Source organism: Nomascus leucogenys, unplaced genomic scaffold, assembly GCF_006542625.1.
Source record: "Nomascus leucogenys isolate Asia unplaced genomic scaffold, Asia_NLE_v1 Super-Scaffold_391, whole genome shotgun sequence".
NCBI classification, from domain to species: Eukaryota; Metazoa; Chordata; class Mammalia; order Primates; family Hylobatidae; genus Nomascus; species Nomascus leucogenys.
In genome coordinates, this window is record NW_022097988.1 from 320,208 (window position 1) to 337,401 (window position 17,194).

At 37.9% G+C, this 17,194-nt stretch overlaps 1 protein-coding gene across 2 annotated transcripts in view; it reads right to left on the reverse strand.

The window, feature by feature from the left end:
• Positions 1–17,194, reverse strand: part of TAF15 (TATA-box binding protein associated factor 15) — a 37,598-nt gene that overhangs the window by 10,781 nt on the left and 9,623 nt on the right. Inside the window, exons 3-10 of one of the 2 annotated variants that reach the window (XM_030809167.1) lie at positions 16,234–16,282; positions 16,070–16,145; positions 15,872–15,977; positions 13,476–13,669; positions 12,206–12,326; positions 2,546–2,580; positions 1,879–1,911; positions 243–352 (exon numbers count right to left, since the gene is read on the reverse strand). In XM_030809167.1, the coding sequence (XP_030665027.1) occupies positions 243–352; positions 1,879–1,911; positions 2,546–2,580; positions 12,206–12,326; positions 13,476–13,669; positions 15,872–15,977; positions 16,070–16,145; positions 16,234–16,282 (724 nt within the window). Of the gene's footprint in view, positions 1–242; positions 353–1,878; positions 1,912–2,545; positions 2,581–12,205; positions 12,327–13,475; positions 13,670–15,871; positions 15,978–16,060; positions 16,146–16,233; positions 16,283–17,194 lie in introns of both variants that reach the window. The other variant, XM_003281373.3, reaches the window with a different exon arrangement.

Consider the following 17,194-nt stretch of genomic DNA (forward strand, 5'->3'; position numbering starts at 1 on the left):
ATTTTAGAGTCCTAGGATGGAAGCTAAAGCACAGGTAGACTGTGGAAAGGTAAACACAAGCAAGGAATAAAATTTTCATATATTCAACAAATTTAGCAAAGGTCTACAGACATAAATGAGCACGTGCATCACAAAATTTTAAGAGACAAGGCTTATTGAAGTATGCAGGCTTACTACACAGTCTATGTATTGCAATCAGAACATTAATTATGAGATTTTCAACATATACTATTTTTACTCACCTTGATAATTCCTATTTGTTTGAAGAACTCCCCAACTTGATCTGTAGACACACCCTCCCCAAGTCCTTGCACAAAGATTGTGTTGTTATCTGAATTATCAGACTCTGAATCTAAGAGAAAAAAAGTGATGGTTAATTTTATATTCCTTGGTTATGACATTCTGTTCAGTAATCAAAGACAATAATTTATTGTCCAATATTCAATTGTTTCTATGACCAAAAGGAAAGGACCAATATAAGAACAATCTTATATAAACATGCAAAGTATTCACAATAATTATTTGGTTGATCAATTCTTACAACTAAATTTCAGGTAAAGTGGATCAAGTCCACACTATGTGAAATACCTATATACCAATTAAGGATGATCTTACAAACCTCACTCTTCAGATTCAGACATAGGGCTAAATGTCACGAAGAGATGGAGTTAGTTTAGCATTTCTTTCTCTGGAGAACTCTAATTCTTTATGGTTAAACATTTTTAAGATTCTCTAGTAGAAAATTCTCCAAATCTGATACTTTGAACTTCTAAGCAAGCCACAAACCAGAACTGCTGGTTTCCCATTCATTGCAATAAGCTTTGTATATACCAGAGTGCAGAGGCACCTTGTACATGTTACCTTACATGCACACTTTTGGATTAGTACAACAAAGTAAGAAAGATGTATAAAAATTCAGTCCATGAAGGGATAATTCAGAAATTGCCATCCATATAGAATACTTGGGCATCTTAATAAAAACAAAAGTTCTGATTTCAAATTTTTAGCTCAAATAGATTTTTAACCTCTAAATTATAACTTTCAACAGGCCCCACAGGTGAATCTGTAGCCTTGAATTTCATTTAAATAAAAAGCCACAGAAAATTAGTGACTTCTACCCAAAATAAGACAATTCTCTCATGTATGAATTCAGGTTTCTTGAATTCACTAAGTCAGCACACTTAAGCAGACTACCAATCCAACATAGGATTTTCTTTCCTAAACAGTTTTTCTACTTCTAATTCCTCAATGATATAAATTCTTTCATTAATCTGATTTGCAATCATTTTAAATAATTAATGCTAACTAGCAGTAAAAATTCAAATATTTCTTCATGGAAGAATATGGGAAAGCACAAACAGCAATTTTGCCCAGCAAACTGTCCCATCAATACTCATGAATTTTTCTGACACTTCTTTAGAAATAAAGCTCCCCAGCCGGGTGTGGTGGCTCACACCTGTATTCCCAGCACTGTGGGAGGCCAAGACAGGCGGATCTCAAGGTCAGGAGTTCAAGACCAGCCTGGCCAGCATGGTGAAACCCTGCTTCTACTAAAAATACAAAAAATTAGCAGGGCATGGTGGCGCGCACCTGTAGTCCCACCTACTCGGGAGGCTGACGCAGAACTGCTTGAACTCGGCAGCTGGAGGTTGCACTGAGCCAAGACTGCGCCACTGCACTCCAGCCTGGGCAACAAGAGCGAAACTCCATCTCAAAAAAAAAAAAAAAAAAAAGACATAAAGCTCCCCAGTTCTGGTAGCACTATCAAATTAAATCTTCCTCCTGTACTAAGCCCTCCAAACACACACTTTTCCCATCAAAAAAATGGAAAACTAACATTTTCTTAATGGCAAAGTGACAAACCACCATAAACCTTACCAGCATCTGTTCTGGGTCCATAATCCCTGTGACCTAAGGGAAAAGAAAAGAAAAAAGAGCTATTTAAGGCAATTCATTTAAAATCGTTAACAAAAAAAATAGCAATAAACCAAGGCATGAAAAGTCAATACTTCCAAAATCCTTGAAAGTCAACCATCACAGATTTACAAAGTAAATATATAAATTATGTTTTATTTAAAGTTTAGGAAATCAAGATGAATGTCAACATTTCCTTTAACTTGTCCTAGACAGCACCTGCCACTTTAGCATTATGCTAGTATCACTTTTGTTAAGCTCTGGTTGTAAAGGCTGATTGGACAATCCTCATAATTTAAAAACACCATGTCAGCTACCTTTATAAAAACAAATTGTCAAAATCCAGTGAAGGTGTCATTCATTGGTCACCACAGACTGTTTCATGCAAATTCACTGTGTAGAAAACCCATTGGACTGTTCTGAGATCAACTTTGGCTTTTTAATGTTTACTTTGATATATATATGTGTATATATATATATATATATATATATAAAATTTTTTTTAAAGCACACAACACACACCAGCCTCAACAGAGTAAGAAAGGACTTTTGACTACATCTGCGGGATATTGGTGGCTTTTAGATTTATATAGCATTTCCACTGAAACATTTTGGGATACTCAGCACTTACCACCAAAATTTTTGAAGCCACCGCGGTCACCACCACTGCAGAGGAAAAATTGAAGAAATGATTTCTTCCTTAAGTCTCTAACGTGCTGAGCCCTGGGCTCAATCTACACTTAACTGTCACAAGTAGAGTGCTTAGGAAAACAGTAGCACCTCTAAGTTTTCAGTAAATTCCATTTCATAGAGTTCTAAATGTTGTTTCCATCTAAGTGTTTTCCCAAGGATCTATTTCCACAAGATGTCTTTTCAAGCTTATTACATATCTAACATACTCTTATTTTTAAATCTTCCCAACCCCAAGCCAAAGGGATACTATTAAACCATAACATAAAGCTGGAGGCACAGCATGAAGAATACTAAACTAGAGCAAGTATTTTTTCCAAAAGGGTATTTTCTAAATATGGGAAAAAGAAAAAAGACTAGAAGAATACAAAGCAAGGTTAAGATTTTGATGGTAGAACGGGAAAGGATAAAAATTTGAGTATTAGGATCTGCTGTGATACCAAATAGTGGATTTTATGAGATGAATTTTAAAAGTGAAATACAAATATACACAAAAGTGAGACTGAATAAATGCAGTCTTAAAATTTCAAATCATTCGAAACCCTTATAAAAGACTAAAAAGAGCATCACTTAAAAACCGCCCTCCTACTCCATACCCACTATACTACATCTCTTCACATCAGAGCTACGGAGGTTCATGCTGCCACATGCTCTGTACACTATCAGTAGTGCACATTACAGACAGAAAGCAACATATTCCAAACAGGACAACTTTTTTTTTTGAGACAGAGTCTCGCTCTGTCACCCAGGCTGAAGTGCAGTGGTGGGATCTCGGCTCACTGCAACCTCCACCTCCCAGGTTCAAGTGATTTTCCTGCCTTAGCCTCCCTAGTAGCTGGGATTACGGGTACGTGTCGCCACACCCAGGTAATTTCTGTGTTTTTAGTGGAGATTTCACCATGTTGGCTAAGTTGATCTCCAGCTCCTGGCCTCAAATAATCCACCCACCTCAGCCTCCCAAAGTGCTCGGATTACAGGCATGAGCCACCGCGCCAGGACACAGACTTTCATCTGGCAAATTACAATCACAAGGACAGTGGTCCTTGTGAGCATGGCTCACAAATCTAAGGTCTCTCTTATCAAGAAACTCTTTAAATACCCATCCAATAAAAGCTTGTTTCTCTTAACTGAATTCTGTAATCCTTTAACATTCATATGCTAACATGGCAATAAAAACACTCAAAAGTTTTCTGATATCAGATCTTCTACTACTAATGATCTTATTCTACTATAACCCAAGAAGCTAATCTAAAATACTGAAGTCTCTCACTGCTTAGAAATCTCTGCTTTATGGATACCTATCTTATAGGGGGGTGGGGGGGAGGAACCCTCAACTCTAGTGATTACCCTACCCTATAAATGGCTTTTCTGAGCCACACTGAGATAAAACACTCTGAGAAAAAATTCTCCCTTCTTAATAAATCCATTCTATTTCACTGTGAGGTAAAAATGTTTCCACTTACAACTGCCTTAGGTACAGACACATGCATTTTAATTTGTAACTTTTTATATGATTTCCAGGATGCCTTTTTAAGCAGGAGACTAAGGCTATTTCAAGGCAATATAGACAATATGAAACTCAGGCCCTTCCTATACAGTTTGCCACTGAATTTCTAAGACGCCTACTTCAGAATAGGCAGTACTAAAGCCCTCCCTATACTTCTAAATGACATGTATATAACTGCTTAACTCTTTAAGAAAGGGAAGCCAACAGAGTTGAGATTAAACTGCTGAAAATATTATTAATAGAAACCATGGTATCTCAGAGGTTTTTTTTTTTTTTTTTTAGACGGAGTCTTATTCTGTTGCCCAGGCTGGAGTGCAGTGGCGCTATCTCAGCTCACTGCAAGCTCTGCCTCCCGGGTTCATGCCATTCTCCTGCCTCAGCCTCCCGAGTCGCTGGGACTACAGGTGCCACCATGCCCGGCTGATTTTTTGTATTTTTAGTAGAGACGGGGTTTCACTGTGTTAGCCAGGATGGTCTCGATCTCCTGACCTCGTGATCCGCCCGCCTCAGCCTCCCAAAGTGCTGGGATTACAGGCATGAACAACCGCGCCCAACCTCTCAGAGGTTTTTTAACTCCAAAAACTGAGAGAAAAGAACTTAAGCCCATGTTCTTATGCCAGTAGGTTAAAGTTCCGAGGATAAAGATGACTTTTAAAATGGAAAATTGGAGGTCACTGGGTTCACAAATAAGTGCTAGAAGAAATGCCTCTTACTTTGTTGTCATCTTAAGGGAATACCAAATCTGGCCACAATGGATGGAAAACATGCAATTTCATACATAGCTAGTTCCTATAATTTCCATTCTGGCCAGTAATATAACTTTTAACAACAGAAAAAGGACATACCCCTGGCAAAAATAAAGGGATACAAAACAAATGACATTTAAATAGGTTTATGATTTCCTATTCCTCCATATAATACATTTGAACATCATCTTTCTTTTTTTTTTTAATTTTTTTTTTTTGAGACAGTCTCGCTGTGTCGCCCAAGCTGGAGTGCAGTGGCGCGATCTTGGCTCACTGCAAGCTCCGCCTCCTGGGTTCACGCCATTCTCCTGCCTCAGCCTCCCGAGTGGCTGGGACTATAGGCGCCTGCCACCATGCCCAGCTAATTTTTGTTTTTGTATTTTTAGTAGAGATGGGGTTTCACCGTGTTAGTCAGGATGGTCTCGATCTCCTGACCTCGTGATCCGCCCGTCTCGGCCTCCCAAAGCACTGGGATTACAGGCATGAGTCACTGCGCCCGGCCTTGAACGTCATCTTTACTGAGCATTTCCTTTGAAAATAAAGCAGCTGAAGATTTCAATACATGGCCATAAATTTGGAAATACCATAGTACACTGGAAAAAGAACTAGTCTTCAAACCAAGAGACTCAGGGTACAGTCTTAATTATCACTAATTGCTCTTGAAAATTTGGACATGTCAGTGGTTCTCCATAAGCTTCAATCTCCTTAACAAAATAAGGGTCTGTATCCTTACTATTCAAAACGTGATGGAATAGAAGCGTAAGCATAGCCTGGAAGGTTCTGAGAAAAGCAGGATCTCAGGCCCCACCCTAGACCTACTGAATAAGAATCTGCATTTAATAAGATCCCCCAAGTAATTCATATGCACATTTAAGTCTAAAATGTCTAGACATTTGGTTTAGGCATTGATCTAGATGATGTGTAATTTTATGCAAAGCTTTCTTTCAAGTTCAAACGTTTCAATCATTTTCTCTCTCCCTATTAGAAAATTATCCTTTTTTAGGAATTTATTAAATACAGAAAATAACCTTCAAGTAGTACTATTAGATATTAACAGAAGATGTGCCTAAGTTAACAATCTTTCTTTCAAATCTGCATTAATGTTACAAGTCCCTTTTCTACGTGCTAAGGCAAATCAAGACACAAAGGTACTTGAACATCTGTGAGTCAAGATGTTGACACAACAAATTTGATTTAATTCCCAGAAAAGGCAGAAAACATTTACATATAAAGAATTCCTGAAGTAGCAGAGATATTTAACAGAGACATAATATAAACATACTCAACTTTATTGGCAGAGTACCCCTTGCATAAGAAAACTAGCTGGTTTTATTTTGTTTTGTTTTTTGAGATGGTGTCTTGCTATTTTGCCTAGTCTGGTCACGAACTCCTGAGCATCAGTGATCCTCCTACCTCAGCCTCCTAAGTACAGGTACGCGCCACAGCCCCCAGCTAGTTGCATCTTTTTTTTTTTTTTTTTTTTTTTTTGAGACAAGAGTTTCGCTCTTGTTGCCCAAGCTGGAGTGCAATGGTGTGATCTTGGCTCACTGCAACCTCCAACTCCCGGGTTCAAGCAATTCCCTCGCCTCAGCCTCCCAAGTAGCTGGGATTACAGGCACCTGCCACCATGCCCAGCTAATTTTTGTATTTTCAGTAGAGACAGGGTTTCACCATGTTGGCCAGGCTGGTTTTGAAGCCCTGACCTCAGGTGATCCTCCCACCTCAGCCTCCCAAAGTGCTGGGATTACAGGTGTGAGCCAATGCGCCCGGCCAGCTGCATATTCTTGACCCAAACATAGAGACAGTTCCCCCAAGTTCAAAACCACAACGAGCAGCCCACACGAAGGCATACTCTGAGGGTTCTTTCAATGTTACAGCAGTACATATTTAGAAGAGACAACAGATTCCATTTCAGATGCTTCTCAAGAAAGAAAGTTCTTTGACAGAATCTCTACTCCAAATCTTTTTTTTCTTTGAGACGGAGTCTCACAGGCTGGAGTACAGTGGCATGATCTTGGCTCACTGCAACCTCCGCCTCCTGGGTTCACGCCATTCTCCTGCCTCAGCCTCCCGAGTAGCTGGGACTACAAGCGCCCGCCACCACGCCTGGCTAATTTTTTGTATTTTTAGTAGAGATGGAGTTTCACCATGTTAGCCAGGATGGTCTCGATCTCCTGACCTCATGATCTATCCATCTCGGCCTCCCAAAGTGCTGGGATTATAGGCGTGACCACCACGCCCAGCCTCCAAATCTTTTAATTAAAAAATAATAAAAAAAATAAAATAAAAACCTAACTATATGTATTTACGGACTAAAACTGCCAAGAAGCAAAAGGACAATGCAGGAATCTCTATTCTTAGAAAATTTCACTAACTAGAGAGAAAGGACTTGGCTAAAAATGGAGAAAGATTAACTTAAAAACCCATGCTGTGCTTGAGTTTTCAGACTACTAAATCCAGAATACAATTTTCTGAGTGTGAGGAAAAGACCAACATTAATTCCACATTTAAGTGACTCAATGGATTTAAGTATTATTCTCAATAACAGCTGTATTTACATTTTATTTCCTCCTATGTGTTACATGCATGGTAAAAAGGCCTTCTGGATTCAGCACTTATTAACATCTCAGGAGGCCAAGAAGCTATCATTCTAGAGCTGCACTGTCCAATACAGTATCCACTACCCACATATGGCCTGTTGAGCACTGGAAATGTAGCTAGTCTAAATTAAGATGTGCTCTAAATGCAAAATACAAAATGGATTTCTAAATTTTAATATGAAAAAAGGAATGTACGCTACTTTTTTTGTTTTGTTTTAAACATTTGAAGAGGTATGGGGCGGAGGGGGAAATGGAATTTGACAGTCTCACTATTGCCCAGACTGGAGTGTAGTGGCTATTCACAGGCACAATCATAGCTCACTGCAGCCTTGAACTCCTGGGCTCAAGCAAGCCTCCTGCCTCAGCTTCCCAAGTAGCTGGGACTACAGGCGTGTGCCACAGTGCCCAGCTAATTTTTTCATTTTTAAGAGATGACATCTTACTAGACTGCCCATCTAGTCACAAACTCCTAGCCTCAAGCAATCCTCTTGCCTCAGCCTCACAAGTAGCTAGGATTACAGGCACAGGCCATCATGACCAACAAAAAGAAACTTTTTATATTGATTGCATGATGAAATATTTTAAATATATTGAGTTAAATAGAATATATTTTCTCATTTATTTGTGTTGTTTTCTTTTTAATGTGGCTATTAGAAAATTTACAATTATATGGGTCACATTTGTGACCTCCATTGTATTTCTATTGGGCAATGCTGTGCTAGACTCACCAGAACGTATGCGTATTTTTATTTTTTAGACCCATGTATACAGTGCCCCGTATACAGGTGTATTTCTACGGCAGTTAACTGAATACTCTTTTAAGAGGGAGAAGATGCTCAAAAATCTGGATTTTAGGCTTGGCACATTAAAGCCTGAAACAGCTACTAAATTTGATGGCATATTAATAATGAAAAGCGATTATTTATTAAGTTCTGGCAATTTTACAAGGTGTTAATCACAATGCTAAAATTAAAAATCACTGGGGGAATTTATGCTCTTAGCTTCTAGTCCACTAAGGTGTCCATGTCAATTTTAGATGACAGCAAGAAATTGTCTTTTTTTTGCCACAATTGCTTTTTCAAAGAAAAAGATTAAGTTTCCTGTAGTCCCTATAATCTTCACTTATCTCTCTTTCACATTTGGAAAGCTGATGGCTTCTTTTTGACCGGAATTATTCTTCTAGCCAGGCAATCACACCATCTGTAAGTCTAAGAATGTCCCATCCTTTCTTTACCTTATATCCCAATCCTCATCCACAAATTATGCTTTTTTTTTTTTTTTTTTTTTTTTGGTGATGGAGTTTCGCTCTTGTTGCCCAGGCTGGAATGCAATGGTGTGATCTCAGCTCACTGCAACCACCAACTACCAGGTCAAGTGATTCTCCTGCCTCAGCCTCCCAAGTAGCTGGGATTACTATAGGCACCCACCATCATGTCCAGCTAATTTTTTCTATTTTTAGTAGAGATGGGGTTTCACCCTATTGGTCAGGCTGATCTCAAACTCCTGATCTCAGGTGATCCACCCGCTTTGCCCTCCAAAGTGCTGGGATTACAGGCGTGAGCCACCATACCCGGCCTATGCCCCTTCTTTTAATATAAACCCAACTAATGCCAGATATTCTTCAAACAGCCCCCAAAAGAACTGCTATTTTTTTTTTTTTTTTGAGATGGAGTCTTGCTCTGTTGCCCAGGTTGGAGTGCAGTGGCATGATCTCAGCTCACTGCAAGCTCCGCCTCCTGGGTTCATGCCATTCTCCTGCCTCAGCCTCCACAGTAGCTGGGACTACAGGCGCCCACCACCACACCCGGCTAATTTTTTTGTATTTTTAGTAGAGACGCCTCGGCCTCCCAAAGTGCTGGGATTACAGGTGTGAGCCACCGCACCCAGCCAAGAATTGCTATTTTTAAGATGACTGAGAACACAAATGGCAGTGTTGATGAAGACTAATGAAAAATATTTGGGTATTTTGGTACTTAAATACAAAACTGTGTGGGAAGAAAAAATCTTAAAACAGGGCATTTATATTCAAATTCAAAACATTTTATCCCAATAAATAAGCTAAAAAGCACATCTTTAAAAAGATGTTATGACACATAAAAATTATATGAACTTCAGCCAGGCGTGGTGGCTCACATCTGTAATCTTGGGAGGCCGAGGCGGGCAGATTACGAGGTCAGGAGATCGAGACCATCCTGGCTAACATGGTGAAAACCCATCTCTACTTAAAAAAAAAAAAAAAAAATTAGCTGGGTGTGGTGGCACATGCCTGTAGTCCCAGCTACTCAGGGGGCTGAGGCAGGAGAATTGTTTGAACCTGGGAGGTGGAGGTTGCATAAAGCTGAGATGGTGCCACTGCACTACAGCATGGGCAACAGAGCGAGACTCCATCTCAAAAAAAAAAAAAAAAAAAAAATTAAATGAACTTCAAATTTCAGTATCCATAAATGAAGCTTTACAGGAACACAACCCTGTTTATTCATTTACGTATTATTTATGGCTGCTCTGGTGCTCCAAGGGCAGAGATGAATAGTTATAACAGAAACCATACGGTTTACAAAACCCAAAACATTTACTATCTGGCCTTTCACACAGTTTGCCAACTCAATAGAGAGTAATCGGCATCCATATGGATTTCTAAAAAAGGCCTTTCATGAACATCTCAACAAATAAGAGTATAAGGCAAGACTGCAGATCCCTTCCTCACCTGATCTTTCCCCCACTGAAACCAGATCAGCATCATTTTGACCAACTATGTACTGGACTTCTGCATATGATTTCGTATTAAGGGGTATTAAAGGAAAATAAAAAACTTAGTTTATAAGTCAGTATCTAGGCCACAAAATATATGAAGTATGTTGCAAGGGTACTTAATTGGACCCCAGGGTTGGTTAAGGTACTCCTTCCCTCCTTTGTCAGGAGCATCATTCAAAGTCCTTTCAACCCTCTAGTTACAAGATGAGTCACAAATGAAAATACATTTTAAAAAAAAAATTTTTTTTTTTGAGATGGAGTCTTGCTTTGTCGCCCAGGCTGGAGTGCAGCAGCACGATCTCGGCTCACTGCAAGCTCTGCCTCCCGGGTTCACGCCATTCTCCTGCCTCAGCCTCCTGAGTAGCTGGGACTACGACTACAGGCGCCTGCCACCACGTCCGGCTAATTTTTTGTATTTTTAGTAGAGACGGGGTTTCACTGTGTTAGCCAGGATGGTCTTGATCTCCTGACCTCGTGATCCGCCCGCCTCGGCCTCCCAAAGTGCTGGGATTACAGGCATGGGTCACCATGCCCGGCCAGTGAAAATATATTTATAATGACTTCCCTACCTATTCCCTATCTTCTTCCTCCATTCTTAGACACAGTGATAGTTTAATAATCGATTAGGATGTAACTTTAATTTCCTTATGAAGAAAACTAAAGCTATGATGTACTATAAAACATAGCATTTCAAGGCAGCCAATTATCCAAAACATATTAACTGGTAAATTAAATATACCTGTTGGTGATCTTGTTTGGGATAGGAGGGAGGCTATTATTAGGTAGAGAGTAAGCACCATGTCACTTTACATTGTCCATTTATATCCACATGATGGCAGACTGCTCTTTGACAATGAAGAGGCATAGAATTTATTTGTTTTACTTTGGTAAACTGACTTTGGCTATCAATCAACAGACTTAATGTCTAAGTCTTATAACATTTTTCAAATATGTTTAAAATTTAGTTTTTCCAAAAAATCAAAGCACCGTACACTAAAAATAGAGAAATACAAGGCAGTGAAATCAAATCTTGGCTCACTTGAAGAAATAAGTCTGTGGGCAACTGGTTGTTTCTCAGGTCACCTCGGGATAGATGGTCCCTAAGGTGCAAAAGAATGAAATGGTGCTGATATATGACTTGTAAGTTTCAGTAACGGGCCACTGACCATTTCAATTCCCAAGGAACATAAATACCTTTTAGCCTGTGTATTTACACACAAATATGCAACCTGCAAAATTCTTCTGAGGACAGATGTCAACTACTTTTTCATTTTTTTTTTTTTTTACAGTCAAAGTAGTAAACTTGCAGATATATCTAAAACCAATTTTAAAACCAGCTTCATAACATATGCTGTAAGTAAATAAATACCAAAACCTGATAACACTAGCATGAAGAAAAGCTGAATTAAAAAGACATTCCTTTACACAACTTAGTCAAGACAAAATACACATTACTATGTGATGATACACTAATTATTCCAATAATTATTTACTTAAGAGGGACAAAACAGTTTTGTTACATTAAATATTTCTCTTATTTGCCATCCCCACCTTTCTACTCCATTACTGCCTAATACTTTCCCTTCCCAAGGAGATTCGAGATTAAGAAATAGCCTCTGCCCTTCAATCTAGAATTAACTTACCTTTTATTTTTACATACAAACACTGGATTTCCCAGAGACGTCTTTTAAAGGAGTTAAGATTCTAGCTCTGGCAGGAAAGTCAAGTGATTTAATCACAACCATAGTTGTTTCTCTACTGGTGTTTAACATGTACCACATAAACTAACTACTAACATAGCCAATTCTAAGGTCATTTATGTGAGATCTTAAGACTGAAAATACACTTTTACTTTCTGCCTTTTTCTCCAATATTTAATCCCTTTTTTAAGTCTCTTAACTAAATTAGATGCTGGAATTGATCCAGCCAAGTAACACCTAAAAAAAAAAAAAAAGAAGAAGAAGAAGAAATGTAGGCATCTTTATCTACATACTTACCTTGATCCTGTCATAGGACCTCTTCCATCCTTGTCATATCCCCCACGCCCTCTACCTCCTCCCTGTGACCCGCCATATCCTCTATTATCTTCTCCATACCTACTCACATCACGACGGTCATCTACAAAAAAGAAAATATTACACACAAATAACCACTCTCATTTCTAAAGCTTCAAATAACAATGTTAAATGGCTCTTTAGGCCACACATATCCTTACAGAAAATGGCACAGGTGCACACAACTCAAATGCAAGTCATCATAAAATCATCTGGAATTACATGTTTTTGAGAATTCTATCTGTGTCAAATCCCATTCTGCTAAAGTGACATGGCAAAACAGTAATGTGGAACAGTATGAGTTAAAATACAATCTTAGCTACAAGAACCTTAGTAACTTAGATGAAAAGCACGACCCCAATCTTTTTTTTTTTTTGAGACAGAGTCTCGCTCTGTAGCCCAGGCTGGAGTGCAGTGACGCGATCTCGGCTCACTGCAAGCTCTGCCTCCTGGGTTCACGCCATTCTCCTGCCTCAGCCTCCCGAGTAGCTGGGACTACAGGCGCCCACCACCATGCCCGGCTGATTTTTTTTTTTTTTTTGTATTTTTAGTAGAGACAGGGTTTCACCATGTTAGCCAGGATGGTCTCAATCTCCTGACCTCGTGATCTGCCCACCTCGGCCTCCCAAAGTGCTGGGATTACAGGCGTGAGCCACCGTGCCCAGCCCCCCAATCCTGAAAGTTACTACTTTCTTCACTTCAGAAACATTTAAATGTAAATTGAGCATGGACAAGGAATAACTGAATCTTCAAACTGAGAGAAGATATTTAGTGAATGTGCTTCCACTTTTACCCATTTACTTATTCATTCAATTATTCAACAAGCACTTACTTACAATTATTCGACTCAGCACTTACTATGAACCAAACCATGTACTAGGCCTTAAAGGTACATAAATAAGTACCCCAAATCAAGTACAACACCAACACCAAAAGAACTGGTACCAGCAGTATTGTCAAAGGATCAGAGTTCACTGGGACAAAAAGGAAATTCACGTCATCAGCCATCAAAAGTCATGACCATTTGAGGGTCTCCAAGTTCAGAAGTAGAAATCTGATAAACTAGTTTTGATTATCATGAGAGGGAACATATCTTCAAGGTTACCCTAAATTTTTACAAACAAGTGAAATCCTCTGTGGTTCTTTTAATCAGAAATTCATACAAATAATTCTGTGAGGGGGAAAAATAATAATAGAGGTCAGTAAATCTTACCTTGTGTGTGGTGGCTGTAATTATCCCTTTGTGAATGATAGGACTGCTGGTTTTGATTATAGGAATCATGCTGCTGATCATAATTTGACTGCTCATCATATGAGCCTTGATGTTGATCATAGCCTGACTGCTGGTCATACGAATCTTGTTGACCATAGTCTGGCTGGTCATAGGAAGGTGCTCTTCCACCTTGGCTAAATAGAAATGGAGAACTTAAGAGACTTCATAGGAAGATTACATTTGCTGTATCAAGTTGACTGAAACTGATGTTAAGAGTCCTGACCAGTTAGACATTAACCATATTTATGACTACCTTCTCATGGTAATTAGTTATCTGCAGCCTCCTGGAATTCCCTGTGAAAGACAATTCTGCCAACGCTGAAGAGGTGCCACATTATGAAAAAAAAAATGTATCTTTGAAAACTGCAGTAAAGCAAAAAATTACTATGGTTTTTTACTATCTCCTTGAACTTTTTTTTTTTTTTTTTGAGACAGAGTTTCACTCTTGTTGCCCAGGCTGCTGCAGTGCAATGGCACGATAGTGGCTCACCGCAACCTCCACCTCCCGGGTTCAAGCAATTCTCCTGCCTCAGCCTCCCGACTAGCTGGGATTACAGGCATGTGCCACCACGCCCGGCTAATTTTGTATTTTTAGTAGAGACGGGGTTTCTCCATGTTGGTCAGGCTGGTCTCTAACTCCTGACCTCACGTGATCCACCCGTCTCGGCCTCCCAAAGTGCTGGGATTACAGGCGTGAGCCACCAAGCCTGACCTATCTCCTTGAATTTAAAAAAAAAAGTAAAAGATGCTACAAAGTACAGTAATATGTCTGACTCTTTAATAAACATGCCACAAGAGCTGAGTCCTTTTAATAGTTACAATGAAAGGCTCTATATCACTTAATTTTAACAAGTGTCATCTCTTAAAATATTTTTAGATCTTTTCTCTTAGAATTATCTTTAGAACCTACAGTACAGTTTTCTAAACATCTTCAGTGATAGTACATTTTAAAAAACAGTAAAGGAATTTGCTTTGTAACGCAATTTTTTTTATCTGAAAAAAACTCTATCGGGTAATGAGACTGCTTATTCTAGCAATTCGAAAGGAAAATTCTAAGTATCTTCAGAACAATATTACTGTATTAATTACATGCTCTCAGGGTGGGAATGTTAAAAGGCAACATTTAATTGGATTTGAGTTCCAGTAGGTTTAGTTATTATAAAAATGGGCTGGTGGGGGCAGAAAAGATCTCATAACTTAATAGTTACATTTTATTCTTCACCAGAGGATCAGAACAATCTAATAAAAGATCAGTATGTTCCCTAACTCCCTATCGAAAGCACAACACAACCACAGTCCAAACCCTAGCACTTTAAAATGGTTGCCAAATCAAACTTAACATTTCTTTTCAGACTATATTTATAGGTCATGCTTCCAAAAATACATCATTTATAAAAGGATTCTCCTTAAACGTAAAACTCACCAACAAGGCTTGAAGAGTTATTTCTCTTAATGTAGTATGCCTTCTGGGTATTATTCTCTACATTTGTACTGTACTTTCTACTTTTCAAAACACTCTCACATCTTTTAGGGTGATAATTTGACCTCACAAATCTTTCCTCAATGCTTTTATTTAATTTTCACTTAGAATAAATGTCTTCACTGTAGAGAGAAAACACTAGAGACCTCAGTTTTTAGCCATGTCACTTGATAGGCCAAATAATTTCTTTACCTCTGTAAAATGGGAATTACTGACACTATTTCATAGTCGTATCTGAAGATCAATTACATTAGAGAATGCAAAAGCATTTCACAGAATGTAAAGCATAATTTTTAAAAAGTAACTTGCTATTATTAAGTAAATAGCATAAAATTAATTATCAGCTCTTTAAATCTAAAAGGTAAAAAAACTTTATAAAACCTGAAATTTATCAGTAAATATTCACCTACATTTATCAACAAATAAAACACATTTTAGGGTATCCGATATATGTGTAAGTTTTGACCATTTTAAAAAATATTTTTGTCCCTGAAAAGGTAATATATTCAAATGGTTCAAAACTAAAATGGAAATTTAAAAATAGATATTGGGAAGTCTCATTCTAAAGGCAGGTTTTTATTTAATCTCAGGGATACAGCAGAGGTCCAAAATTTTCTAACATTTTTAAGGACATCAATTTATAGCTAAACAATGATTTCACAAATACATCATAGGAATCAAATAACAATGCTATTTCCACATTCTCCATAATATACAGTTGTAAAATCCACGCTCCATTAAAATTTCCTTAAAAAAAAAAAAAAGTTTAAAGCTAGGGTTTTGTTGGTTAAATCTGTTTAATATCAGTGTTATTTCCACCGCCCAAAACAATCTCAGTACTTTACTATTTCCTTACCTTCCTGATGATTCCACGTTTTGCTGCTGTCCCTGGTTATTATATGGTTGCTGGCCATATGAGCTCTGCTTTTGATTCTCATAACCACCATAGGGCTGTGAATAACCTAAAGATTGGATGAGTATATCATTTAGTGAAGGCTCTGATTTTTCAATCTCTGAAACAACAAATTTAACAAACTAGTCCAACCTGACTGACTTTGTCCATAACTGGAGTAACCGCTGTAGTTCTGTCCATAAGAGGAATCAGTCGTTTGCCCATAGCCAGAATAGCTCTGAAATTTAGGTAAATACTCAAGTTTCATCACCTACTTAAGATAAAAATAACTACTTATGAAGAATATAATTTATATTTCAACCTACTTGTGATGCTTGTCCATAGCCTTGGCTGCCTTGATTTCCATAGGAATAACTGCAAAAGAAAAATTTAATACTTGAAAGAAATGTGTAAAAATTTAAAAGTTTAAATGAAGACCTTGCCTTCATTTTCAACTTTCAACTCAAATACAAGCTTCTTTGCTGAGAAATCATCAATCTCCCTGTCTCTAGAGCCTAAATTGAAAGGTGATGACCAAAGACCGTTAAAGAAATACATGAAGTCACTCCCAGATCTCCTGAATGTCAAATACCCAAAGTTTTGTTTTGACAATCTCGCAGAAATAAACAAAACTTGGTAAGAGCTAGAAAATTCCAAGAGAATTATGCTTGGGTGTGGAGGGAATAAAAACTACATAGCAAGACTTATAATAAATATCTGAAGCACAAAAATGATGACTACACAAAAAATGAACACCTTACTCAATTTAATCACATCTTGAAGATTAATTTTTTCCTACCATTTGCCTTAGTTAAATGGCTTTAACTTCCTAAAAGATGCACAGGGAGGCACTAGAAGTCCAGTTTAAAAGCCTCAATAATTAGAGGCATGTTTATCCACAGAGTACAGTCATTGAATGAAATTATACAGTATCCTCAGTGTTGTAGCAGGGCCTGGCACATAGCTCAATAAATATTTGTTGACTAAATGAATGAACCCTCCTGGGATTTGAATTTTAATTTTATAGTATATAAGCTCTAACGAGTCAGAAACAAACTTTCTGAATCTATACTATGACTTTCTAATATCCAAAGAAAACTAAAACATTTGCAAAAATTTTTTTTTTATCATTTTAAAGGTATCAAGTACTAACAAGATTCCTTAACTTTTGAAAATATATTTCATCAAATAAACATTTTGCTAGATACCTATACTAGGAAGTTAGCACTATCTTACAAGATCAAAAAAGTCAAATCAGTTTTGTTTTTCAGGAAGCTTAAAATTTGA